At 45.7% G+C, this 27,268-nt stretch overlaps 3 protein-coding genes and 1 long non-coding RNA gene across 8 annotated transcripts; 2 read left to right on the top strand and 2 right to left on the bottom strand.

Moving 5' to 3' along the window:
• Positions 1-877: 877 nt before the first annotated feature.
• Positions 878-8,858, bottom strand: map3k2 (mitogen-activated protein kinase kinase kinase 2). Its single transcript, XM_081598320.1, has 16 exons — positions 8,518-8,858; positions 6,651-6,720; positions 6,452-6,570; positions 6,339-6,379; positions 6,172-6,271; positions 6,002-6,103; positions 5,648-5,714; positions 5,443-5,573; positions 5,040-5,119; positions 4,895-4,959; positions 3,873-3,965; positions 3,518-3,760; positions 3,165-3,445; positions 2,967-3,096; positions 2,717-2,894; positions 878-2,608 (listed from the first exon to the last, which is right to left on the bottom strand). Exons 2-16 carry the CDS (start codon positions 6,700-6,702, stop codon positions 2,389-2,391), a joined length of 1,902 nt encoding a protein of 633 aa, XP_081454446.1. The 5' UTR covers positions 6,703-6,720; positions 8,518-8,858; the 3' UTR covers positions 878-2,388.
• Positions 8,859-9,952: 1,094 nt separating this feature from the next.
• sumo1 (small ubiquitin like modifier 1) lies at positions 9,953-12,581 on the top strand. Its single transcript, XM_008396154.2, has 5 exons — positions 9,953-10,109; positions 10,427-10,501; positions 12,086-12,163; positions 12,235-12,306; positions 12,495-12,581. The coding sequence occupies exons 1-5, from the start codon at positions 10,098-10,100 to the stop codon at positions 12,561-12,563; spliced, it is 306 nt and encodes a 101-aa protein (XP_008394376.1). The 5' UTR covers positions 9,953-10,097; the 3' UTR covers positions 12,564-12,581.
• An 822-nt stretch (positions 12,582-13,403) lies between these two features.
• LOC103456545 (protein Shroom2-like) lies at positions 13,404-26,448 on the bottom strand. Of its 5 annotated transcripts, none has more exons than XM_008396179.3 (11): positions 25,875-26,448; positions 21,867-21,967; positions 21,520-21,537; positions 21,117-21,239; positions 18,921-21,042; positions 18,628-18,680; positions 16,701-17,027; positions 15,646-16,080; positions 14,957-15,125; positions 14,605-14,877; positions 13,404-14,465 (listed from the first exon to the last, which is right to left on the bottom strand). In XM_008396179.3, exons 1-11 carry the CDS (start codon positions 25,926-25,928, stop codon positions 14,151-14,153), a joined length of 3,990 nt encoding a protein of 1,329 aa, XP_008394401.1. In that variant the 5' UTR covers positions 25,929-26,448; the 3' UTR covers positions 13,404-14,150. The 5 variants fall into 5 exon arrangements, with proteins under 5 accessions (XP_008394401.1, XP_008394393.1, XP_008394409.1 ...); XM_008396171.3 differs by having other exon boundaries at positions 18,628-18,683; positions 25,875-26,447; XM_008396187.3 differs by lacking the exon at positions 25,875-26,448 and adding an exon at positions 24,294-24,722 and having other exon boundaries at positions 18,628-18,683.
• LOC103456541 (uncharacterized) lies at positions 16,039-18,067 on the top strand. The gene is made up of 3 exons (XR_532272.2): positions 16,039-16,139; positions 17,249-17,396; positions 17,575-18,067. It is a non-coding gene; the product is annotated as an uncharacterized LOC103456541 (long non-coding RNA).
• Positions 26,449-27,268: the final 820 nt, after the last annotated feature.

The raw sequence follows: 27,268 nt of genomic DNA on the forward strand, positions 1-27,268 counted from the left end.
ACCAGAGCTGAAGGATAGTTTCTTATTTTAAACAGTTTGTTTGCTCCCTAATCTAACATAATGATTAAAACTTTATTGGTTGATTTGGAGGCGCAACCTAGAAACCTTAGCCGTTTATAGAGCCACAGAGGATGATTCTTTGCCCTCTGCTGGCCAGTTATGGTAACTACAATCCACATAAAGCTGAATAATTTACATTTATGCAAGTTTCCTGTTGGCTCAATCAAAAATAAAACTTAACATAAAGTTACGTTTTTACAAGTTTAAGCCAACAGAATTATAAGAAATTAGCAGAAAAATGTAAGCTTCTTATTTTATAAAGTTTGTTTTCTTACAATCTAAGTCGATTTATTGGTTTTCGCTGCTCTGCTACAGTTACAGCCATTATAACAAATCTATATAAAGTAGAAAGTAGCAACATTTAAGGGACATAAAGACTCGATAGTAAACTGCTTCACTATAGTTAGCTGGAACTAAATGTACTATTAAACTAAACAGCACTCTGAAAATTAAGTTTTATATTATATTTCTGTGTCAACACGTCCCTTCATCGACTTTTAACCCTAATGTGGTTCATTTGACTTTGTTTCAAACACCGTAAGATTTCTTAATTTATTCTTGCAACAAGCAGAAAGTGTTTTATTCCATAAGCAGTGAAGCTGCGCTCTACAGCCACAAGAGGGCGTAAATTATTGGTTGGAAGATTAATCTCCCGTTTAAACTTTAGTCTGATACTGTGGCAATAAATGAGTTGCTGAACATTAAAGTTGATATTCTAACATTGAAACATTTATCCTTTTAATTATGACAATGGAGTTAAATTGCAGATTGGTCCTAACCATTTACAGAGACATGAAATGTGCAGAAACAAGAGAAATCTGTGAAATAAATATCTTTAATTGTTTTCATGGTCATCATAATTCTGACTCAGAGCTGGAAAGCAGAAACCATCCAATGGCTCTGCTGCGTCTCTCAGACACAACCATGCAGGAAATCTCCCATAAAAAAACAAACAAAATAAAAAATATATATTAAAAAATTATGTGTACCACTGATATACAGATCTGATATAAACAGGCGAATTGGTCACAAACCAATCAGAATTATAAACATGGCTTCCTTTACAAGACAGAACGAACAAGGAAACAAGAGGTACGTTTTCATTTAACACATCTGTACATTTTATCATTATTTTAATGTTTGTACCTCTGAAGGTCAGAACACACACACACACACACACGCACGCACGCACGCACCAAGAGCGACAGCAGTGGCTAAAGAGAGAACTGTGGGTGTATCTGCAGCTGAGAAATACTGAAGAGTTCAACCACTGCTGAGCGATGCCCCCTGGAGGTGAAAATGACACATTACATTCAGCAGAGGTGAACTGGACCTTCAACAAGCACGCACACGCACGCACACGCACACGCACGCACACACACACACACACACAGAAAAACAGTGTTTAAAATGTGCAAAGAAAAGATTTGTGAAGCTGTTTCAGCGACAGCTGCTGAGGAAATGGGAGAAAGCATCAGTGGATCCCACGCAGGAGCATCGACCTGTAGGACTTCCTGTTGGGACCAGAACCGCCGGCAAACGGATCAGAGCAGCCACATCTTAGAGCAATTCGCTAGAAGAGCTTTACTGATCCACTTCCTGCTGCCACCAGGAGACTCTGCAACACATCCAGACCGAGCTGCGGCCGGTTCTGCAGCGTAAACACAACCTGCCAGTGGAATCTACACCTTTAGGAAGCCCCGCCCCCCAGCTCAGCGTCCGATTAGCTGCTCAGAAACCTTCAGAACATGTGACCGCCGTCAGCGGTCAATTTCAAAGCATCCCAACTCTGATGCTTTTAGTTTTGTGGGAACAGGAAGCTGACTCTTCAAGAGGTGGTAAGTGGCTGCAGAACAGATCAGAACCAGTCGGTTCTGCTCGGACGCAGTGAGCCCGGCTGAGATCCTGTTGGGTTTCAGCTGCAGAAAAGGCATAAACAGATGGCACCGGCTGAACTAGGTCAGCTGGGGTTGGGTTCGGAGTGAAGGTGGTTCATCCAGGAGGCCAGAACCTCTGGACTGGGCCGTACCAGGCTGGACCAGGTCGCATTGGGTCGTACCGGGTCGTCCGGTGCCGTTAGAACCATAAAAGGCACACGGTGCCGACTGAAGAGGAAGTTTCTGGGAGTGTTTCGTTGGGTCGTCGCTCTGGGTTCTGGAGTGGATTACATTCTGGGTCGGGTCGGGTCCAGAACACGTACCAGCCTCTGACAGGTTAAGGTGCTGAAGCCAAACATCGGGTCCGTCTGCTCCGGAGAAGAGGCGTGGCCAGAGGCAGCCCCGCCCCTCAGCTAAGGCCTTATTGGCTGCTCTGCAGGTGGGCGGGGCTTCAATGTACGAAGAAGTGCCGCAGCAGCTCGTCCGCAGACGGACGGTGCTTAGTTTCCACGAAGATCCGCCGCAGGAACTCCCTGCAATGGTCCGACACGTGCGGCGGCAGCACCGGGTTGGTGGGCTGGGTGGCGATTTTAAAGATGGCCGCCATGGCCTCAAACTCGGCCCAGGGCGGCCGCTGGGTCAGCATCTCCACCACGGTGCATCCCACGCTCCTGAGATCAGAGAGCGGAGGATCATCATTGCAGCACCAATAACATGCCAGAACGGGCCAGAACCGGCCATCTGGGACCAGAACCTCTGTGACCGGTGTGGGGTCTCACCAGATGTCGGCCTTCCGGCCGTAGCCCTCGCCACTGATGACTTCCGGACTCATCCAGTACGGCGTTCCCGTCACCGACTTGATGCCCGTCCCCGACAGGCAGATGGTCTGCAGCCGCCGGCTGGCGCCAAAGTCGCCCAGCTTCACGTTGCCCACCGAGTCCCGCAGGATGTTGGCGCCTGGGGAACGAACGCTTCGTCACCATCTCTGCAGACAGGAAGTGGCGCTGCAGACAGGAAGAGGCGGCTCACCTTTGATGTCCCTGTGGACGATCATGTTGCTGTGCAGGTAGGACACGCCTTCCAGGATCTGCCGTGTGTAGCGTCGTGTCACGTTCTCCGTCAGCGCGCCGTACGCCTTCAGCTGGTCCTTGATGGAGCCCTGCAGACCGACAGGAGGAGATCAGAGGACTGGACCAGGACTTGACCAGGACCAGAACCAGCACTCACCCCCGGCATGTGTTCCATAAAGATGGAGAGCGTGCGCTCCAGGCTGTCCCGCAGGCAGCCGTAGTACTGGACGATGCGCTCGTGACAGAGGTTCTTCAGCAGCTGGATCTCACACTCCAGGGCGCTCACCTCCTTACTGGTCTCTGGGCTCTCCGGGTCAAACTGGACTTGCTTGACGGCCAGTTCCCGACCCGTATCAGCGTCGTAGCACAGGTAGACCCGGCCGAAGGCGCCCTGGCCCAGCAGCTTCCCCAGCCGCCAGTTGGTCGGCGCGCGCGGTGCTGTGGAGGACCAAACCGAGACAGTAAGGAACAGCAGAAGAAGAGCGTCCTGTGGTGAGGAGCAGGACTCACAGCGGCTTGGCGGACTGATGTCCATGACGGACAGCGTGGTGCTGGCCTCGATGTCGCTGCCGCGCCGCCTCCTGTTGGGGGCCGGTCCGGGACCGGAGCCAGTGGGCGGGGCCTCCTCCAGGTCGGGGGTGAACACGCTGCTGCCGCTGCTGGTGCTGGGCGACTGCTCCGTGGGGCTGAAGCTGACTGGAGAGCGGAAGCTGTGGACCTGCGTCCGTCGAGCGCGAGGAAACGTCTTCCTGCCTGCAGAGACCAGCAGAACCTTCAACAGCCGGACAAAATGGCCAGAAGTCTGGGCCCATCGGCCCCAAACGGCCAGAGTTCTGAAGTTCTGGACCCCTCCAGTCCGGCTCACCATCGCTATAGTCCTGCAGGCCGAAGGGAACGCCGTACCGCCGCGGGTACGTCCCGCCTTTCCCCGACTTCTCAAACACAGGGAGGTCGTACTCTGCAGAAACACAGGGGGTCGAAGGTCAGGAGCCTCATCAGATGGACAATGAGGCTCCTGACCTTCCATCTGGTAGAAAACATTCACATTATTTGCAGATGACATTTTGTTTTTTCAAAAGATTACAGGATTTGCTGACCTCAAATAAAAATGAAGTGAAACTATTATTACTGTATTTTGGAGTGAAAACATTTAAAACAAATGAATTGATCAATAATTAGCTGCAGGACGGAACTTTAAAAAAATATTTTTTTATATATTGAAACTGACTCAGTTTCTCTGTGTCATGATATTCTGTTAAAGATCCATCTCCTCTGCCTTCTCCCAACCAATCAGAGCCAGGGGGCAGGTCTTAGCGTTGTCAATCACCATATGTATGGCGCTGCTCACACCTCTCCCTGTTACGCTTCTGATAGCAGATCCTGTCATGAATGCTAAGGCTAGTTAGCATATCTAACTTGTAAAGTTACTTCTCCACCATTAGCACGGTTAGCAGCGAGTACGTGAGATTAACAGCGCTAATCTGTTTATTTTAGTCAACACTGATTTTATAGATATCATTGTATTTGTTTTCATCAGCATTTATTTATTTTACCAATTTTTCAGATTCATCTCTTCCTTTTTTAAAATTATTTTTCCCATATTGAGCTTCAGCCACCTGGCTGTAATGTGCTTCAACTGCCACCAGGTGGCAGCAATCTGCCAGCTGAGCCTTCGGTTGTTTTGTTGCATAACGGCTAAGATTAATTTAACTTCCTGAGTTTTTCTGTGCTGCATCATATACTGATGGTTTCTGCTGTGAAATACTGACAATATTTTCTAACTGCTGAGGTCAAAGTGCGGCGCTGCTGAGGCGACAGAGGATGCAGGAAACAACTAGCAGACCTTAAACTGAACCTGACGCATCTAAAGGAGGCAGCTTCATTTACCTGGAAAGTCCTGGTGGTTGTCGGGGTAACTCTGCGCTCGAGGCATCCTGGATTTGGGGTAATCACTGGCAGAAGAAAGAGAAACAACCCGATTCATCCTGAACTTCCAAGATTTAAATCATCGCTATAGCAACCAGGTGCTGACCTGTCCAGCGGGCTGTCCAACGACGGACAGCTTCCAGACGCAGAGTTCTCCGGACTGCTCATCGACAACGGGTCCAACATCTGGAGGACAGAAACACGTCCAGAAAAAAGGTTAACCGTAACCCAGGGAAACCGAGAGCATCCTCCTGCCTTCAACAAAAACTGGTTCTGGAAGGTGGTCTGATGACCCAAACTGGTTGGTCTGATAACCCAAACTGGTTGGTCTGATGACCCAAACTGGTTGGTCTGATGACCCAAACTGGTTGGTCTGATAACCCAAACTGGTTGGTCTGACAACCCAAACTGTCCCTACGATCTGAAGGATCCTCTGTAGTTCTGGTAGTAAAGGACCACCTGATCTGGAAGACATGAATCCCAGTTTGGGTCAGTCAAAGTGTTGGTACCTGGTCCATGCTCTCTGGGATGAACTCCCCCTCGCTGTTGATGCTGGTGAAGGAGCCGTTCCTTGCCACCTGCTGGAGCGCATCGGGAATGTACCCCGGAGGAGGTGAGCTGCGGTCTGTTGAATGGGAGCCTGGAGAGGACAAAAAGTCACATCCAACGGAGACCTGGAGCCAAGGGGACGCTGGAATCCAGGACATTACTCACCAGCCCGGAAGCCCGTGTTGTCCAGCTCCTCGTGGGACGGCAGGAGGTCCATGTTGGACGAAGCGCTCTGGTGGAACAAAAACACCTGAAGCTGGTTTCTACAATCCATCCCAGAATCAGTGTTTTGCAATCAAATATTTGATATTGCAGTTTAGATTCAGTGAGTTTTGCAGGTTTGTAGTGATTCTGAATTAAATCGGAGCCTGCAGTCTTTTTCAGGAGAAATCCAGACCCATCAGCGACTAATTTAGTTTGAAAAGATTTTTATGAGCCGGAACGTAGCTGCACTGAAACAGTGAACATCTGGAACATGGTGACTGATTTGACCTCCAGGCCGACTGAGGGAGAGTTTACCTGCAGCACCAGCAGGATCTTCAGGCTCTTCATGTGAACGCTGCGGTCCAGCAGCTCCACCGCCTTGTCCAGGTCGTCCTGCGTCGTCAGCGGGATCACCAGCTGCAGCAGCAACAAGCACAGTTAGCGAAAGCACCAAACTGGCCGCCGCCACTCGGCTCTGACCGTACCTCGTTGTTGGTGTAGTGGAGGTCCAAGGTCTGACCAAAGGCCACCCTGGCTTTGGCCTGCAGGTCCTCCAGCTTCAGCGGCCGAGGAAACTGCAGGATCCTGCGGAGAGGGACAGAGGTCAGAGATCAGGAAGGTCAGGACGATGCAACAGGACGTGAAAGCTCACCTCTTCTCTCCTTTGAACTCGAACTTCACCCTCACGTCGTTCTGTGGAAACAAAGCAGAGGTCTGTGAGCCTCCGGCCCGGCCGCCGTCTCCCGCTCCCACTGACGACGCTACCTGGTTCTTGGGCGACGAGGCTTTGGGTTTCCCCAACTCCGACAGGAAGGCCGCAGGACGGCTGGAGCGGTGCAGCTCAGCCAAGTCCTGCATGATGGAGTTCAGGGCCTCCTGCTCATCTGGGAGGTCAAACGGGGTCATGAGCACAGCAGAACCGACCGGGCGGACGCCGCCGCTCATTGCTGACCGGCAGACTTACCCATCATGGCGCGGCGACTGACCCAGCAGGTTCGGACGGAGGACTCTCCCATCAAAGGGACTCCCTTCTCCTGCAGCAGCAGATCACAAACCAGATCAGTGAACTGGATCAATGAATCAGATCAACGAACTGCTTTTCATGATGGAGACCAGAGAAAAATCTACAAGAGACAAAACTCAGTTTTCCCCAAATGTTCTGGTTCTGAACATGTAGACTCAGAATGTTCTGCGTTGTCTGGGCTTAATAAAAACCCGGTGGACGAGAACCAGCAGCTGGTCTGACGACCCAGATCTTCCCCGACTCTGGATCCTCACACTGAGCTTCATTTACACTCCCACCCCTCCCCGACCTGTTGCTGGTTCAGGACCGGTCCTGGAGGCCGAGCTCATGTCTGAATCTCTAAACTTCCCTCAAGGCAGCAGTTATTCTGCTTTTCCACAAATATGCTTGTATACGACATTCAAAGCTGATTTAGCATTAATCTTCTGTGTTTAGGTGTCAGCAGTCTCTGAGCGGCTGGGGTCATCAACCATGACCTTTACAGTGAATTTCAGTATGAACACATGAAGTAGTTTGATTTATCAGACAGACCAGAGAGCTCTGCACACAGACACTGAAGATTATCAGAAATATCCACCAGTCTTTATTCCAGACCCGGTCAAAGTCTTGGTAAAACCCGGTGGACACATGATGCCACAGGAAGTGACCGATCGGCACAACTACAGCGTGTAGAAAACTAACATTTAGTCATTTAGTTACATAACTTGTAATAACAGATCAATGCCGTTCATCTCTTCTGTCATTTCCCAAATATCTCAGCTGATTTCAGAGGTTTAGGACTTACCCAGTCAGAACTTATCAGATTCTTCTCTGCCTTACTCCTAACAATCATAAAGTTGATCTTTTTGGCATTATATACCAATCAAAACCAATAAAAAGCCACCAAATGGTCAGCGTTCATCAGGTGGCTGATGATGCAGGCAATAATTCACCCAAAGGAGACGACATGCTCCCTTCCTGACTGTCCCAAACATTAAAGCATCAGTTTTCCCTCAGCTCACATTCAGTGACAGAAACCAATATTAATAAACAATTAGATATCTGTGTTCTCCTCTGTTATGAAACTGTTTTCCATGATTCACACGACCAAAGGCATTATTAAAACACAAATACTGACGTTACACATGATCTCCTTTAATGTTTAGCTCTAAACCAAACTGATCCTCCATCGGATTTCAAATTCTCAGTGGACATTTTATCCAAACCACCTGCTCTGTTATCTGTCAGAACGGCATTGTGTAATTCATTCAGTTCCAGTGTTACTCAAGTAAATTAAACTTAATCGCCTTTATTATGTTTTCATCTGAAATAAGGCAAACAAAGTTGTCAGAAGGGACAGTAATAAACGGAATCAGATCAGGATAAGCCCAAATATGGAGCTGATTAATTATCAGTTGTTATGTAAGGCATGAGGAGCAGCTTTCTGTGGTTATCAGGAGATAATTATTACCCAGCTTTAATTGAACTACAGCCCCGGAAGCTAACGGCAACAACTGTTGCTAGCAGGTTTTACATTGCGAACTGCATCATTATGGACATAAATAAGAAGCTAACAGCGTTTAGAAATACAATCCCAAACACAGGTTGTTTGATGAAATGATGAACTGTAACCCTCTCATATAAAGGGTGAAGTTGTTAGCAGGGAGCGGGACACAACGAGCTGTCACGTCAGGGAAGTTATCAGGCTAAGCTGATGCTAAACTTTGGGGTTAGCCGCAGCGCTAACCAGGCTAATCTACGCTGCAACACAACCGAGACAGAAAAAAATCAAGACTCAAAGCAAGATCCGCCGGAAGTGCCTTCTCACCTGCGGGCTGATTTAATCCCGACTCACTTCCTCATCCACAGGGCCGGTGACAGGAGCCCCGGGCCCTGCGGACAGCAGCTGGAGGAAGCAGAAGTTTGGCTCCCAACTTCACTCGAGTCCTGCTGGGCCACGACGACGGGGCCCGATAAGCTGGCGGTTTATCCCACAGAGTCCCTCCGGAGGTGGGGATGACTAAGCAGGAATATGTCCGACACACTGTCCCCGTGGGTTTGAGACAGAAAGCAGACAGAAATTATTCCACAGCTTTCATTTTGTTGCGCTGCAGACCCCGGTTGATGGTAGCTTCGGTGGCTGTAGACCCACAGATGAGTCAAGATGGCGTTTAGCGAGCACAACTAACCGGAAGTCTACTGCTTTACTTGAAAAACATAAAAGCACGAAGTCTGGTTTTCAAGAAATTTTCATAGTTTTGTTTTATTTTGAAGACAAAGCACCGGAAGTGGCTGTTTTTATTTTAGTGCCGTTGATTGACATTAACCCCTCACCTCATTGGATGAGTCCAACAAAAACACGAGTCAGAAGTGATGTCAGATCACGACAGAAAGAAAAATCTGAGTTCTGACCTGAACTGCTTGTTCAGTTTTTATTTTATTAAGCAAGTAGGTTTTCAAAGGTTTTGTTTTTTAAACAATTTAAAAAAATAAATCAGATTTAAAGTTCTATTTGTTTTCTTTTTCAACTTCACAGTTTGAAATTTAAAGCAAATATATATATTTTTTTGCTTTAAATCTTTTTTGTTAAAATCTGCTTATGTTGTTCTGGGCCCCCAATTCATCAAAGGACTCCCATAAATACTTTCTTACAGATCGGAGATTTAATATACAAATGCTTGTGCAAAATTAAAATTTTATTGAATTTGATTTGATGGGTTAAGAATAGATAAATTACAAGAGATTAAATTACCAGTTTAATTGTGAACAGTTAAGATCAGATACAACAGGCTTGATATTTCCTTTGTGTTTAAGGTTTGGTCTGTTCATAAATACATCTCAGCACATAAATTATCAAAGGTTGTTGTTTGTAGCAGAGCCAATTAAACTTGGACCCATTTCCCAGATTCTATCGATCTTAAATGCTGTTAGGTTTTCTAATGGGAAACACACAAACCAAGTTAGATCATAGCTTTCTCTTCACAAAGTTTATTCATTTTTAAGAAAACACATGTAACTTTTTTATGAGAAGAGTTTGATTCGGTTTATTTACAAATGTAAAATATGTTTAAAGCCTATATGTCCCAATAAAAATCTTCTGAATTTTTTTTAAAAGCAGTTAAACACCTTAGAAAACGTAAATATATTACATTAAATCATTACTCTAACGCTTATTTATAAAAGAAGATTGGGACAAAAAACAAAACAAAAATACAACAAAACGTTTTCTCCCGAAAAAAGGTTTTACTTTGACTCAATTTCTGCTTTTCCGGTTGGTGGGACAGTTTTTATTTTGAAAACGTTCCCTGCGTCATTTCCGGCTGCTGCAGCATTCTCACAACATACCCGTTTGGGAGCTAGCGCCACATCTACTGTCGGGACGTTTACCGGGACAGAGAAGAGACGAACATGTCAGACACGGTGAGATCTGATCGGTTGAGGATCATGTTGGGTTTCCTCCACGCAGCCACCGGAAACGCGTGTTTTAAAGCGTTTTTTTGTTCGTAGGATCTGGTTATCTAACGGGCTAATGGCTAGCTGAAGTAGCTTCAGGCCCGAAACTCAACAGTTTTAGCTTCTGTTTCGATTCAGTTAGAAAAAAAAAGTTCTGCTAGGAAACAAAAACAGTCCAAATGCCCGAGGCATGCAGAGTGTGAGGTTCGGTGGTGAATCCATCAGAGGAAACCTGCAGGTCTCGCTGACATGTCTCTGTTTGGTTTCTGCTGTTTATTTTCCAGGAGACAAAACCTTCCGGTCAGGATGCGGGCGACAAGAAGGATGGAGAGTACATCAAACTAAAAGTCATCGGCCAGGTCAGGCCACTGGTCATTTTATGCTCATTTACATGAATTAATACGAGCAAATTAATGTTGGATCATCTGCTAATCCCTCCTGCTTCATCCAGATTGCAAGAATAGCAGAAAGTTATCATGTGAGCTGAAGGTGTAAGATTTAAAATGTGTGAAAAGATCGAACCAAAACCACAATAAATGCTTATTTTCTTACGTTTCTCACATAATCTTTGATTTAATTGTGATAAATTTTAGCTAAATGATTTGTAATCGTCTTTTATTCAGCCTTAAGATCAGCTCTGTAATTTTCACCATAATAAGAAACTCGGAGCATTCTGCCCTTCATAAACTAATCGTTATAATTCAATTCTGAAGTTATTCGGCTTGTTTGATGGAGTTAACACATCACATCCTGGCGTATTAATCTGGATGAAACCAGGAGGATTAATCATGAAACCAGATTATTTTGGGTTACAACACAGAGATGATCTGATCTGTTAGCGACTGCGGATCGACTTGGAGGAAAGACTCGTGCAAATTCAGTCTGTTTATCCTGGTATCCCGACTTATTAATCAGTGAATATTTCCTGATCCTGAAATGTTCAGTGTTGGTTCTGAGATTCTGCCCGTTTTAGCATTGAGCAGCTGAAGCTTCACAGCCAGTGGACTCTGAAATATTTAATGCTCTGAAAAGCAGGTCAGATTTTTATAAACAGTTTACTTTATTAGCCCATAGAGTTTCATTTAACTCCTTAATTTTAAATCATCCCACCTCATTTCTCGCAGCACAGCTATGTTTTTATCAATTATCCTTCTAACTTTTAATGTTTGAAAATCACTTAAGTGAAAAAATAGACCCTTTTTGGTAACACAACACCTGTCATGAACATGAAGGAGTCTTTATGAATGTCTGACTGTTGTCATGAAGTGTTGTTCGGTAAATAATGACATTTTTAATGTAAAGTTACTCTAAAAGTCCATTAAAAGTCCCAACTTTGCATTATTTTGGAAATAATGACATTTTAATATAAAGTTTGCATTATTAATGGACTTTCAAGGCAACTTTTAAAGAAACTTGGCATTAAAAGTGTCATTATTTACCAAATGACACTTCATGACAACATTCATAAAGACTCCTTCATGTTCATGACGGGTGTTATGTCATGTTTATGACAGTGTCATGTCAGTCTTATTCACACCCCGTCAAATAAAGTGTTACCAGCTTTTTTCCCCATAAACCGTCCAAATGATGAAGCTCTGCCGATGTTCAGAGAAGCTGCGTAGCAGCGCTATCGGCGCTGATTGGATCAGTTTCTGCAGAACCTCTTCAGGCTCACAACCTAAAATAGATCCGAAGTTTGATATTAAATTAATCTGCGTTTTCCCCCGTGATGCTGCGATGCCTTCAGTCCGAACCGGATCTGGACCGGTCAAATTCAGCAGGACCATAATTTGGTAAAACGTTCATTCCTGCTGGATTTAAACCTCATCAAATGAGCCTGCAGCCGTGTTTCTTCTTCTGTGGTTAAAGCCGTCGCTGCCGTTAGCCTCCGAAGCTTCAGCAGATTTCTGTCTCTGAAAAAGCTGCGCTGTTTCTCTGCACAGGACAGCAGCGAAATCCACTTCAAGGTCAAAATGACGACACATCTAAAGAAGCTGAAAGAGTCCTACAGCCAGAGACAGGTATGACCTCTGACCCCTCCTGACCTCTGACCCCTCCTGCCTTCTGACCCCTGGTGTTTTCTCGTCTGCAGGGCGTCCCAGCCAGCACGTTACGGTTTCTGTTTGAGGGCCAGAGAATCGCAGACAACCAGACTCCCAAAGAGGTAACCAATAACATGGAAAACCCTGGAATAACCTGGGATGACCTGGTCCAGGTTAGTTCAGGTCAGTCTATCCAGGTCCAGGTCTCCCTGTGCTCTACATATGGTTTGGGTCATTCCAGGTTTTTCAAGGTCATTCCAGGTTTTTCCAGGCCCAACATTAACCCAGTCTCTGTCTCTGTCCGCTTCAGCTGGGGATGGAAGACGAAGACGTCATCGAGGTTTATCAAGAACAGACCGGTGGACTTTGGACCGATTAAATTTCCAGTTTCCTCCTTTTTGCTGATTTTCTATTTTATTTTGTATGGATGTAATTTTGGTTCCGTTTCAAACCATCTGGATCTGATCGGGCTTCCAGCGCTGGACGTTAGATTTTACTGCTGATGGTTTCAGGTTCTGGTTTTAATACATGTTTGTTGTTAAATGATAATGTTTTCTGGCTCTGAAGCAATCGAGCGTTTCTGCTTTTGAAAGGTTTAAAGTCTGAAAACGTCCTTGAAATATTCAAACTGAATAGAATCGGATGAAAACGACCAAATGTAGATTTTTATAATTTTTTTCTGATTTGGATTTTATTGAAGTAAAAATCAGCTGATCAGTTTTCAGGGAAGAAAAGGATTTATTCTGACAGAAGCTGAAGCAGCTGCAGTTTGCTCGGTGGGCACCAGGGGGAGCTGGTGGTTTTCAGGGGATCCGCAGCAACTCGCAGAGAGGTCTCACTCTGACTGGTTTCTGCGGGTCGAGCTTTCAGTGAAATGACTGACTTAAACTCGGATCATGTTTTCACCTTAGCGTTAGTGCACCGGAATGCTACGTCTCCTCAGTTGCAGCTTCTGGAATCAGATTTTCTATTTAAGTTTGTCGTTTTAAACTCTGAGGATGGAAATGCTTCCTCTGAGTGAGGATGAAGAGGCTGGCTGTGTAAACTGGGAGATACTTTCTCCACTGCCACTCGCTTCTCCCAGGTGGGGTTAGAAACGGCTCTGCCTCCCTCCAGGCTCATCATCATCATCATCAGGGGAACCGCGATGCAGATGGTTTGAAATTTTGGAAATGAGCTGTTTCTCTTTTTTTCAATAAAATATTTAAGAAAAGTCGACTTTACAGTTTTATTAAACCAGTGTGTTTATTTAGGGGTAAACACAAATGCACACCACACTTTTCAGATTTTTGTTTTAAGAGATTAGGTCATTTGGACCAGACCAGATTTTCAGTCTGCGTGAAACCACTGTTTGGGGAACTGACGGTCTGATGGGATCCTGCAGCTTAACAGGATAAAGATCACAGCTGCCAGGCCTCTGCTGGCAGATAACCTCAGATTATATTCCCATGAATATGAATATGAAACGTGTTGAAGCTCCTTCAGTTTGGGATTAGCGTCCAGGAACTTCGGCTTCCCTCCAAAATAAGAGACTTGGGAATGTTGCATGATGGAACCTTTAAAACTGATTTCTCTGTTCATCTTAAATAAAAACGATGATTACACAAAAACTACAATAAGTTACTAGAAAATATGATTTAAATATTAAAATCACCTGGAGATAAATTAGGATTTGGCTTTCAGCAGCAAAACAATCAGCAGCAACACGACGAAGATGTAGAACTGGGCCTACTGGGCCTAGAGGGAAAGGACCGGTACCAGTAGCAGGACCTGGTCTCTTCATGTCATACTTCCAGTTTCTGGAGAAATAAAGTCAATCAGTTCCAAAGCAGCATTTCTGTTTTTGTCTGAATTGTTGAAGCTGAACAAAGAAAACATTTGGAGAGTTGGAACTGAGAAACAGAGAAACAGATTTCCTCACGATGAGGTTTTCCCACATTGGGCCTCCTGGTCAGGTTTCATGGTTTCAAAGTGCTAGTGGCAGCCGCTCCTCCGGCGGCGGCCTCTGCTCCGGCAGCGGCCTCTGCTCTAGTGGCAGGCTCTCTGTCAGGCACTTGAGCTGCTCCTCGCCCAGCTTGATTTTGTCGTCCAGCTTCCGCTGCTCGATGATGAGCGCAGACTTCATCTTGACGAAGTGGCGGTAGTCGTCCAGGTTCTCGGTGTCAAGGTGAGCCTCCATGATGGCGAACACCAGTCGCTCTCTGCGATCCAAGTTCTCCTTCAGCTCCTTGGCGTCGTCATGCTGCCTCATCAGCAACTTCCGCTTCTCGGTCAGCGTTCGCTGGAGGAGGGAGGAGGCGAGTTAACAACACATTCTGGTAAAGCTTGTTGTAGCTAAAGATAGCGGCAGCTAAAGCCAGTTGCAGCTAAAGCCAGTTGTAGCTAAGGCTAATTAACGCTCGTGACCTCAGCTGTCCCACCTTCTCCTCTGTGGGCGCTCCGTCCTCCAGGGTGTTGAGGGCGTTCTCCACCCGGGCGAGGCGTCCCGACAGTGACAGCAGCAGGCTCACCACCTTGTCCAGGTCGCCCACAAACATGCGAAACCTGTCGATCTGGTTGGGCTGGCAGAGGCGCCGGACGGTGGCATCCACCTGCCGGCCCAGCGCCTCGTTGTCCTCCACGTCTTCCACCAGGCTCTGCCGCGCCTCCCGCAGCACCGCCAGCTTCCTGGCCAGGCTGGACATCAGCTCTTGCTGAAACCCGAAAAATACGGCAAAACAACTTTACTTGTCCGCTCTGAGGCGTGTCGGGGCGTCAGAGGACAGGCTTTACCTTTTTGCTGGCCAGATCGCCGTCCAGCTCGTCCTCGGAGTCCTGCTCGTCCAGCTGCTCCTGCATGTCCTTCATCTTGATGAGCAGCTCAGCTTTGGGAGCTGATGTGTTGTAGTAGGAGGAGCTGGGGACCAGGGAGGCGGAGACAGAGACGTCCTCCTCTTCTCTCCTGAGGAACTACAGGTTGTCATCGTCTAAACTTTACCAGAAATCAAGACGTTCCTTCCCTCCTCTAAATTCTCACTTAATGACCAAATATCACTGAATTATGCTCAAAATTACACAGACAGTTTTAAAAAAAACACATTTAATTTAGATTTACTATTGCAGTCATTCCTCAACAGTTCCTGAGATGTATTTGGTATTAAAGCTGTTCTCCACCAGAGGGCGGACTAACGCCCAGCTGATGTTGGTTAGTTGTTCTGGGACTAATGGAGAAAGTTAGAGCAGGAGTCCAGTCCTCAATCATCCTGCTACTTCTAGCTGCTCTCTGCTCCAGGAGCGTTCATCCGGCTCTGCACTCGGCTGGTAACGAGCGTTTTACCTGATCCAGGTGTGTCGGGCAGAGATGTTGGGGACTGGACTTGGTCCTCGGCTTTAAAGCACCTCTTGTTTTTCTGAGTTTTAGGAACTCATGTGACTCTAAATGGTTAAAGTGTGATATTTTAGGAATAGCTGGTGGTTTGGACCTGCTGGTGCCGGGCGGTCTGGATCCAGTGGACGGCCTTCTGCGCAGCTGGACCGTCTCCAGGACCGGTTCTGGGGCAAACAGCCCCTCCATCAGGTCCATGGTGGTCCTCCTGCCGCTCTGGTCCAGGATGTCCACCAGAGACTTGTCCCTGCCCATTATGTCCCTCGCCAACTCGTCTCTCTTGGCGTCCTCCTCCAGGGTCCGGGCTCCGTCAGGTTCCTGGCCGGGTTCTGGTTCTAGTTCCTGCCGGTTGCATGTGCTGAACGGAGATGCCGGCTCTGCAGGCAGAGAAGATGGGCTGCCGGACTCGGCGCTCTGCGGCAGCTGACCCCGCCGGTCCACGCTGCCTTCGCTGTGGACTATCTGGACCGGAACCGTTCTCACCTGGCCGCTCGCCTCCATCACTGCTGGGTTCTGCGGTTCTGATTCTGACCTGCCGACAGCAGAAAGTGACAAACCTGAGAGAGGCCTGCGGTCTACCTCAATCATCTGGTACCAATTATGTTTTCTTTATTCATTTATCAGAATTTTAGTTAATTTATCACAATGTCAGTTTTACAGTTCAAAGATATTTATTCTACAGATAAAAACCAAAATTCAGCTGAGAAATAAATGAATTATTGTCAGGAACAGAAATACGTTTAAACAAGAACCTTATCTGACTGCAGTTATCCCCATTGATAACGTTTTCCTTCCTCTCAACTTTCCTTTACCATGTTAAGATCAATCTGTGAATAAGCTTTTCATACAATTGTTCAGGACTAAATATAACATTTCTGTATCAGCAATAAATTATTTCACAAGTTTCACTTTTTAATTCCAATTAAATGAACATAAATGAATTTCTTGATGAGGTTACGGAGCAGCTGTGTCTGAAAGTGTGACCGAGTTAAAGGCTTAATGTATTCATGACTTTAATGGCGAATAACGAATGATTTAAATTTCTATGTATTCATGAGTTAAATGGTAAATAACTTATAAATTAAAGTTTAATGTTTGTTATTCATGATTTAAATGGCATCACTTTAAACGACCGGAGCTGCTGCGATGTACCTGAGCTGCGGCTCCTCTTGCGGTTCGACAGGAGCCGACCGAGGTGAAGGAAGTTGGGTCCAGTGCGGCGGCAGAGGACAGATGGACTGGGCGGCACCAGCAGAACCGGTCAGGTCCGGCTGACCGCAGACGAGGAGTTCCCTGGAGGAGGATGTAGGTTCCAGTCCTAAATTACTGGGTGGCGGCCCGGGCTCAGAGTTTGGGCCGATGATATCGGAGGAGAGGGAGGAACCGGCCAGGTTGGGCTTGGTTCTGTGGTCGGCAGCGCCTGGGAAAACCCCCGCGGATCTGGGTACAGGGCCGCGGTCCGGCAACCTTGCCGTCTCTCTATGGGTCAAAATTAAAACCTCATTAGAACCTGGAGGGAAAACAGTCGCATCGTCCTTCCAACAGAAACGGAAGAAATTTAACAAAATGTCTGCAGGGAAAAAACAGAAAAATGGATCCCAACTCGTATCTGAGACTTTTGTCTTGCAGTCCTGATCCAGAGACGAACTAGTAAACCAAACACTTCGCTTTATGGTTAATCTCTTTCTTCACCTTCACAGATTGAACCAACCCATCTTCCGTTCCATCCCTCCATCATAAACAAATGATGAAGATCCTAAACTCCTTCACTTCAAGCTGAGATCCAATCGCAGCCTAGAGGAGGAAATCCTCCTTTTCTGGCTGAAAACCCTGGCCTCAAACTTAGAGGTACGTCTTCAAGATATTAATATCGTAAAAAAGGTTTTGTAACTTGTTGAGAATACAGTTTTGATTATTCTTAGTATAATACAGTTAATCGTAGTTCATGTGAAAACAGTGTATTGAGCAGGATTAGTTTGAACAGCATCTTAGAGGGCTTTAACTGAGAACTATTTTGTGTTATCAGGGAGGAACGAGGCCATAAATCAACTCTGGCACAGAGGCGACGGAGGAGACATGTCCAGCTATCTCCACAGGGAGAGAAAACTCTAAAAACTTAAGGAAAAACAAACTAACAACACATGATAATTATGATCTAATTTGTAGGACATTTTTCTTACCTATTAACAGCACGATTTGATTAGTTGTAGTTTAATTTGTAGTGTTATATTAACACCACTAGTAGTGTCAAACCCCAGCTAAACTGTAACATCAGTTAGTCAAACATATAATCTGAACTAGTATAACATTAATTAGGAAAATGTCTAGAATGAATGTGTTTCGTATTAATTAATTTTTAAATCGGCGCTTTGATCCAAGAGGCTGGAGAAGTTCTGAACCACTTTGCGGTACCAGGCTTTATGTCAATGTAAAAATCACTGCAAAGATCTGTGTGTTTGGATGACTTGCTCAGCAGGTTAATAAAATTCAAGATAACTTTTCGTTGAACCCTGGAAAAACTAGAGGCTTTGGTCCAACCAGGAATTAGGAGTGAGTCCACATTTCAAACTGAGCATGAGAAAAGCTTGCTGTGAAATGACCTTTGGTCTCCCTTGTCCAGAGAGAAGCGCCGTAGTCCTGAAATTAAACAGGTCTCAGAAGGTCAGAAAAAGGTCATTTGAAACTGTTTTCAGCTACACAAGGAGAGAACACGCCTTAATTGCATAAATTAAAAACAAGGAAACACCTTGTCAATAAAACTTTACACCCCAAAGAAACGAATCAGATTTGCTATTGCAGCTGGAATCAATGGAAAGGATATCCTAAAGATCAGGCTGCTCTCAGTAATTGGTTGGGGCTCCGTTAGCATGAATTACTGCATCAGTGTTAGAAGAGGTCAGCCTGGTGCAGTTCAGGGAACATCTTTCTACCGTAACCATCCGTTACTTCCTGTCCTCATTGGGGTTTTGATGAGGAGAGAAAATTGGTGCACAAATCTGAAAAACTGTCTTAAATGTTTTGAAAGCAATTACTTGGTGAACTGTCCTGCAGATTCTGAGTGCCAGACAGTGAACCTCACCTGGCGGGAAAATTGCTCCCCTGTGTTTGAGGATCTCTCCAATGAGAGGAAATCTTCTGAAAGAGAAAAGTCATGTTTAGCATTTCAAAGCAAAATGTACGTAACAGATGAAATATCAGAATCAATTCACATCAACTTTCCTCATGACTTTTCATGAACACAGCAGGAGTTTGGTTTCTGCATTTGGATACATCTCTAATCTCTAATGCTGTGCAGGTCTTCAACATTTGTCTCCTGTCCTGATGAAGTCTGGCATGTTTCTGAAACATCAAACCAAACATAATCTTGCTCACCTGTGTGTAGAAGTCTGCAGAAGGTGAGGATCTGGATCTCTCATGGATGCAAACACCTTTCTCTTCTGCAGTAGCATCTAGAATGTTGTCTGCTGAGTGGCATCGCCCTTGCGTTTTGGCATCAGGAGGCTTTTTCTGCTTGTTCCAGGTGGCCTGGTACTCAGCGAAGGTACCCAGTCTCTGCTGTTCCAGTAAAACCTGCTTTTCTCCAGGACTCTGCTCGTCTGTGTGTGGCTGAGACTGATCATTGCCTCCAGAAGGAAAGGTCTCTCCTGACTTGCTTGTGTCATCTTGGCTTGGGTTAAGGTTTGAACCATGACCTGACTCCAGCACAGGCCTGGGGAACGAAGGTTTGGTCTCAAAGAACTTTCTCTGTTGCTCTGAGCCGCTCTGGGGTTCTCCATCCACTCCCACTTTGTCTATCTTGTCCGGCTCTGAGAAAGAATGTGTCCTTTTGGCCGGATGGAATCGCCTACGTCCCCTGATTCGCCCATAGGATGCTTTAAGAACCTGTGCCTCTGGACCCAGGGGTTCGAGGTCTCGTCTCTGGAAGGAGGTGGCCTGAAGGACTCTTGCCTGGGCCTCTTTTAAATGGTCCTTGTAGGTATTTGAGGAAGCAGACGCTTCCATGGACTTCCACTCTTCTGCATCATCTTCCTCAACCTCGTACATCAGGGTTGCAGCGCTTCGGCTCTTCTGCAGCTGGGCTCTCTTCTGCTGGATCTCCTTACGAAGGGTGGTGGCATAGCGGTCACTGCGACGACTTGCTTTCCCACTGTTGGTTGTGGTTTCACAGACATCCTCGGTGGAAATCAGAGATGTTGTAGGAGCTGCTGCCTGCCTCTCTGCCAACGTCTGATTCTCTTGAGCCAGGAAGTGGAGAAGGGGAGTTTTCAGATTTGATATTCTGTGATCCTCTTGAGGCATCCACGGGTCTTGGTGTCTTGAAAGACCAACCTTATGATCAATACTCTGATGGAGTGTTTTCATCTCATCACTAGCTCTCTTTGAAGGTTCTTCTGTGCTTTGAAGAGAAGTTTCGTAGTACACACCGTTCCCATTGTGGTCTTGATTTTCACAGTGAGGTATCTGGGACTGAGGTGTAGGGTGTTTGGCCTTAGCGTTTGCCTTTAGGGAGCTGTGGAAACCTGACTCCATACAGTTCATCTGTTGGGATTTTTCCGTTTCTCCTCTCCATCCCCCAGCTTTACTCTGTCTGGCCTTTAACTCGCCAGTCTGCATTGGATGATGACCTGAAGGGCCAAGGTGTCGGCTGTGCCCTCGGCTGTCCTGTCCCGTCATGGCTGCTGTGGAGTGCCGAGTGTGTTTTCGACTGAAGGCGTTAGAGGGCAGATCTTGGAGGCTCCGATAGTAGCTCCCAACACTTTGAGTTGGTGGAGCCGTCCTGGTCTGAAGGTAGAAGGGGCTTTCATCACTGCATTGCCTGTGGTGGGCAGGAGACTGGACATAATGCGGCTGGCTGACATCACTGCTGGACAGAGAGAAGAACTTGTTGGGGTGCAGCTGGTTCTGAAATCGGAGGCAGTTCTGGTTGTTTTCTGTCAGCTTTTCAAAAGAGTTGCCATGACTGTCTGTTGGACCTTCAGAGTATGGAAACACCTTGGCTGCAGCAAAGCTGTCACTGTACAGCGGTAGTGGCGGAGGAGGAGGAGACTGGGGTTTTTTCTTCTCTGGTACCTGCCACATTGGGCCGACACCGGCTCTGCCTGGAGCGGAAACCCGAGATGCCGGCTGCTCCTCGCCCCGTGGCCCCTGCCAGCCTCCGTTCCCGAGAGCTGGCTGCAGGAATCTGTGTCGTTCATTCTGCTGAGATCCTTCACTCTGAAGACCCTTAAAGAAAATGTTTTCAGTGCTGGTGCCTTTCCTGCCAGACATGCTGGAATGGAAAACAGGAGGACTGGAGCTGCCAGAGAAGCAGCTGAAGGCCGAGTCTCTTTTAGCTCCGGATCCAGAAAACGGTTCAGAGCCGTCCATGTACTGAGGCGGAGAAAGACAGCCAGGCGGGTACGGAGGGGAAGGACGCTCCAGTCTCTCCATGCTGTCCACTGAGCTGAGCTGATTGCTGTGTTGAGTCTTCTCAGTCTTAGTTGACTCTTTGGACCTTTTGATAAAGAAAACTGCTTGAACAACTCTTGAATCATTAATGGAGGAAAGCAGGAAGCCTAAATTTCTTACCTGGCTTCATGTTGTGGCTGCCAGAGCGGCGCTGTGGCGGCCCGGGATCCAGCGGGCTCAGACTCCTCTTCTGTCAGCTTGGAGGAGTGCCAGGAATGGGGCCGGACCCCCGGGTCATGTTTCCTGCAGAGCAGAGCCAATACGACGCCGAGTGGTTGACATCCAAACTAGCTACAGTTTTCATCAGGAAGATAAACGGCAGGAGTGTGCAGAGTTCAATAGTTCAGCTTTCTGCTACCTTCTCACTTCACTGGCTGCTCCAAGCACCACTTATTAATACCATAGTTCAGTTTAATTACAGGAACTAATTATGATTATATAAAAAAACTTGCAACCAAATTTATCATTTACACCCTGACAGACACAGAGCAAATGAAACTGAAATGATTTTTATTGAACGCACCCCTTGAAGCGGTTCTTCCTGGAGAGCATGGAGAGGAAAAGGAGCGCACACTTTCATTTGGTTATTTAGTAAAGTAATTTTGAATAAAAATGAAATGTAAAGAAAGAGAAAACAGAGACTCTACATGATGTGGCTAGACATGGAAACATCTATTATGTCTTAATAATATCATTAAAGCTACCATGAAATAGATTTACAGTCCTAAGAAACGCAAAATCACATCACAGCCACAATGCAACCAATAAACATGTTATAAACATGTAGTTCCCACAGTGATCACCACTACAACCAGTCGTTCACATGAACACCAAGCAGACTGGAGCGACTACAGGAAACACCTTCTATACCTCATAGAGCTGCGTAAGATCTTGGAGAGGAAATTTCTGGCCACATGAACCTCGTTTTCTGACGGCATTGTTCGCCGTGACACGACATCCACCATTTCAGCCTGAAGGCAGAAACGTGGCGATCAATGGGAATGAAACAGAATCCAGTTTGAAATCAGGAACATGAACTGGATTCACTCCAGTTGAGGCTTTCAGCGCAAACAAATCAACTCCTTATCACTTAAACCTAAACTCTTGAGCGAAATACATAGAAAATACTTCAATGATCAGTGAATTATTGTTTTAACCAAAGGAAGTTACTGGATGGTTTCCATGACGATCCGGGCACTCTCCTTTAGGAGTGTTAAATAATCTGTAATTCAGATTATTTCACTTGACTGAGATCAATAAAACAATTTTAAATAGACTCCGACTGGCACCAGATAAGACGTGGAAGTTTCTGAAATTATTCCTTGACCTGGCAGTACTTAACGAAAGACATAGTGGAGGGCTTTCAAAATAAGAGTGGAGGGCTTTCAAAATAAGAGGGCCTTGGCAGTCATTTCCATATTTTTGGTGAAATTGTCTGTTTTTGAGCGACCTCCAGATTGGAAGGATGCTCAGAGGTTCATGTGACGTAAGCATGGTTTTCTACAGAATATTAAAAGTTTATCATGGCCTGAGGTGAAACACCTGAGCCAGGTGAAGGTTTACCTGCCCTGGTTTCAACTTTAACTCCACCTAGCTGCATTCTTCCAACAAAGGAATGCAGCCAGGCGTTTCCCAACTAAGCTGAGACATCTGTACTGGCCATCTTCCAGTCGGTTGGGGCCTTTCCAGTCACTGCACTGTGACACAACATGTAAAGGCAGCTCTGGCTAAAATATCCAACAGATTGAAAACGGTGCAAAGCATCTTTCCTGTGTTCTTATTCATAAAACTTAAATCCCTTTTGCTCCTCTGTGAAGCATAAAGTGAGAGCCGCATCACCCCAAGCCTCCACAAAGAAACCAAACGCGTTTGTGTTTCAGGACAGGAAAATTACGCACAAAATTGTCAGAGATAGATTGTTATGACCAAATCTCCTAAAGGACTTATCTCTAAGATAAACAGTTTATTATCTGGCTCCGACTCCTCGGGTTATGATGCTATGAAGCTGGTGTGGGAGCTTGACCTCGGGTTGACGTTCAATCCAGCAGATTGGGAGGAAATCTGTAATGGGGTTTTCCTCAACTGCACCTCAGTTTCTATACATGAGCAGAACTTTAAATTCTTCTACCAAACTTATTATACACCTGTTCGCCTATGGAGAATGTTTCCTGATGCTTCAGATCTTTGTCATAAATGCAAAATACATAGGGGCACATTTATTCACTTATTTTGGTCTTGCAACTGTATTCAAATTTTCTGGAAAGCTGTTGAACTGATGATTCAAGAGATCGTTGGTGAACAGTTCTCACCAACTCCGTCCCTCTGTCTTCTTAATGATGCTCCAGACTCTCTACCTAATGCAGATACTAAACATCTGCTTGTAATCCTCTTATTTCTGGCCATGAAATGTAAACTCCCGAGGTGGTCAGCACCACAGGCCCCTACAGTTGATATGTGGATACCACAAATCTCTGCCATCGTCACAGTTGAACAACTGACTCAAAAGTCGCACAGATTCTGGAGGATCTGGAGCCCAATGCAGTCTCTCTTACAGATACTCTGATCTCAGCTGGAGATGTGGACTATCCTCTCCATCCTTTCTTTTCTTTCTTTTTTATGTACTTATTTATTTTTCTTACATTCAGTGTATTACTGACTTGGTGGTCCGACAACTTTGAACTATATTTGTCTCTCTGTATTTCGCGTATGTATTTGGACACTGCCGTGCTCCTTGTTGATTTGGGGTGGGTTGTTTTTGTTTACTTTTGTCAGTGTTTATATAAAGCTCTGAAAATAAAAAAATAGAGAGATTAGAAGCCTTTGTTTGTCTGCTAATGCTAATCCACAAGGTGGCTATTTCTGTAGCCAGCCTCGTGGGTCACTCAGCAGCAAAACAAGAACAAAACCGTTTCAGCCTTGAACATTTGAAAGATACAGACATTCGTTATCAGGTTTCTGAAAAGTGTCAGATAAGCAAAAGAAAATGGTTAAAAATGGTTAAATACACTCAGCCTTGTCAGCACAGGCTTTGCATTAGCATCATGAACCTCTTGCTGCAGCAGGTCAGCTGAGTCACTTAAACAGCAGCTGACGTTTAATCACAACACTTGGCCCGCGGGGTAAGAAATGTTGAGAAAAATCGACTGAAACGAGGAAGAATCGACATAATGATGGTTACAGATCAACAAGGTTCACTTTACTAAATGAGAAATACTCCTGAGAACAGCAAGAAACTCTAAACCTGAAGAAAAACACATCTGTGTCAAGCAGCAGAGTTCAAGTGACTTTCAAACTTACCAACAATCCCAGAACCACTTAAGAGACCATCACTGGTCTCACTGGTCCCACAGAAAGCAGGCAGAAGCCTTCCTCCCTCCTCTTCCTCACCACCTTGCTATGTGCAGCAGATTTCCTTCGGGATTATAACGGGGATTTGAGACGAGGGAGGAGTTTCTGTCCTCGCTCTAATCTAGTGTTTGTGCAGCGACGAGGATCCTGGACAACGTGAATAACGTCAAGTTACGAAAGCAAGAGTTGTGAACTCTTACCATGGAGTGGGAACGACTGAATGTTGTGACTTTAAGTGTAATCTGAGAGATGAAGGAGTGAAGCTTTTAATCAGCCGGTCACATTCCATCGACTTCCTGTTTCCTCAACCTGCAGTTCTTATACTTTAGCTGAACATCCAGCTCAGTGTGCTTGTCAGCAGAGAAAACACACAGAGGAATGTGTGTGTGTGTTTTCTCATTGTCGCCCTGCGGGGGAGCAGAGGTCACATGACACGTTACTCATCTAGGATGAAGTTTCTGAACATGAGTGACCTGCCAGCAGGTGGTGCCGTTTCCCAGCAGTGGACAGTGAGGGGAGCTGGGAGGGAGATTTCAACGCTTCAGCAGCTTTCTGCTCTAAAATTTAAATTGTTTTTAATTTTTACTCGTTTAATAATTTTCTCCATTTGGATCAAAAAGCTTCAGATTTATTTCTTTCATCACCCTGATTGTCAGCAGCCTGTGGGGCGTGGCCCCCCACATGGGCCCCCCACAACCCCTCCTGCCCCTACTGGCCCCATGGACACAAACACAAAGTGCCTCCATCATCACTGCCAGGCTTATCGGCATTAGCAGCAACAACAGGCGGCCCAGCTGGACCAGAACCTGCAGCAGAACCGGACCCTAACCCATCCTGATGTAGAACTGGACCCCAACCCATCCTGCAGCAGCAGAACCTTCCCAGCACCACGCCTCGCCTCTTTGTGTTCTGGAAACTCAAATTATTGACAGAAAATATTCTGAATAAAATGTTGGAAAGCTTCATAGCTACTTGTCAGCCAATCCAGGAACAGCGTTCATGTTCCTTGCTGCTGATTGGCTGAATGTGGATGTCGGCCATGATGGTTCCCACTGAGCTCGTTCACATATTAATGTCATTAATCTGAAGTTAGCTGATGCTAGCTAATGATAGCTGGGCTTCACTGTAAACATGTTGCTTCCTTCTGAATGTGATGACAAAAATGAAAAAAAAAAATTCTTCGTGTTGAAGAAAAGATCTAATTATTTAAAACTTGGTTCATTTTATAGCCCAAATATGGAAATATTAAATAACTTTAATATCAGGGTTATTAAGTCATGGGCCTTAAAAAGACGTTAGATGATGTCATGGTTTAGATAAAACTGTTTTATTGAGGTTGGCGTTATTAAAACAGACATAATTAGTTGCAGCTTCAGCCCAGATTTTTAAGACTGATGAAGATTCTGTAACCGAGCAACAAGCCCAAACATTAACACCGAACCGACACGCATCAGGAAACAGACACATTACACCATCTGAAGCTGAGCTCGTCTACGTTTGGACCTTAGAGTTTAAAAAAGTTCAGCAAACCTTTTGGTCGCGTTTGATTCCCAGCGCTGAGGAAAACCTGCTGCTCTCCTTCATCTGATGAAACAGGAAGTACCTGCAGGCTTATCTCGTCTCAGCAAACATGTCCAGAGAGGGACAGACAGGAGCGCCCGCCCTGACCTGATTGGCCTGTCCCACCAGGCAGCCCGGGCCGAACCACTGCTGCTGCCGGGGGCTCCGACAGAAACCCGGCCGCTCTGCTCTGGTCTCTGACCCGCCCACATCCACCGCTTCCACAGCAACAGGTTGCTGCAACTCCTGTCCCTCTGCAGCTTTGAAGCCTGTAATTGGATTCAGGCTGTAAGACCGGAGCGGATCTGTGTGTGTAGCTCTATGTGCACGGGACTGCAGAGCAGCGTGGCGTGAAGAAGCTCTTAGGAAGCAGTTAAAGGTTATTCTTATCGAAAAGCCTCGGGATCACTGAGACGAAAGCCAAACTGAGACGCACAAAACTGATTTTCACAAGAGAAAAAAACAGCAGGAAGTAAGAAACCAGCTGCAGTTAGACTGGAAGAACCAACCCGACCAAGTAAAGATCCGACCAATTAACAAACCAATAGAAATCAGTCGTTTTTAAATTTCAGGTCTGGTAGTTTTCATGATCTTCACACATTTTGCACCAAATAACTGATGTATTTTACTAACATCCCAGTATTTTAATAAATATTTTAAATAATAAAGTTGGAAACACTGAGTGTGAAAAACTAGAACAGGGCAAATCAATGGCATGTTGTCTTAAATTAGCTATAAAACGATCATGAGTGAAGAAATTGTTTTCTTTTGCCAGTGTTGTAACTTTATGTGCACTCTGTCAGTACTAAACATCTCATTTTCACAGAGTGCTTGAAATCAACCGCAAATTCAAAATGATCCCTCTGCATGTGATCCATTCTATAGTGAATGGATCACTATATTAATCTGCATTTTATGAACAGAGATTTCAGTTGAAGATTTTCCTATTTCTACTCATGTCTTGTATGAACCATTGTGTTGTGCATTAATATCAAAGTGAAGCATTGCATACGTTTTGGACAACTTTCATCTGCAGTTTTGGCTGCTAGCTTTTTTTTTTTTTAGCTTTACGGCTTTTTGCATGTTTCCTAATTTGTAACAAATTCCACCTTTTGAATAATGTCGCTGACAACTGAACTCTTCAAGGTATTCTAATTTGTTGGGATGCACCTGCTCACATTAGCTAGCTTGTCTGTAAGATTGTGTTATCATGTTGCTCCTTTACAGCAGCAACAGTAGCAGAGTTCATAACTATGCACATTTATGACAAAAACTGATTCGCAAGGAGAAAAGGGCCAAACGTTGGTGCACATGTGAGAAGAAAACTTCTAGCGTGAGGGGGAGTTGTCCCTTAACCTTATAAG

Source organism: Poecilia reticulata, chromosome 2, assembly GCF_904066995.2.
Source record: "Poecilia reticulata chromosome 2, P_reticulata-male-v2, whole genome shotgun sequence".
NCBI lineage: Eukaryota > Metazoa > Chordata > Actinopteri > Cyprinodontiformes > Poeciliidae > Poecilia > Poecilia reticulata.

Excerpts from the sequence above, each read along its gene's own strand:
- map3k2 (XM_081598320.1), bottom strand. The coding sequence starts at position 6,702 with ATGGGAGAGTCCTCCGTCCGAACCTGCTGGGTCAGTCGCCGCGCCATG. Across the intron at positions 3,761-3,872 it reads CCTGCAGGACTATAGCGATG|GCAGGAAGACGTTTCCTCGC; the intron begins GTGAGCCGGACT and ends TGGTCTCTGCAG. Across the intron at positions 3,097-3,164 it reads TTATGGAACACATGCCGGGG|GGCTCCATCAAGGACCAGCT; the intron begins GTGAGTGCTGGT and ends GTCGGTCTGCAG.
- LOC103456545 (XM_008396171.3), bottom strand. The coding sequence starts at position 25,928 with ATGAAGGAGAGCAGCAGGTTTTCCTCAGCGCTGGGAATCAAACGCGAC. Across the intron at positions 16,081-16,700 it reads CAAGAGGAGCCGCAGCTCAG|GTCAGAATCAGAACCGCAGA; the intron begins GTACATCGCAGC and ends TGCTGTCGGCAG. Across the intron at positions 14,878-14,956 it reads GCGATCTGGCCAGCAAAAAG|CAAGAGCTGATGTCCAGCCT; the intron begins GTAAAGCCTGTC and ends TTCGGGTTTCAG.
- sumo1 (XM_008396154.2), top strand. Across the intron at positions 10,502-12,085 it reads AACTAAAAGTCATCGGCCAG|GACAGCAGCGAAATCCACTT; the intron begins GTCAGGCCACTG and ends TTCTCTGCACAG. Across the intron at positions 12,307-12,494 it reads ACAACCAGACTCCCAAAGAG|CTGGGGATGGAAGACGAAGA; the intron begins GTAACCAATAAC and ends TGTCCGCTTCAG.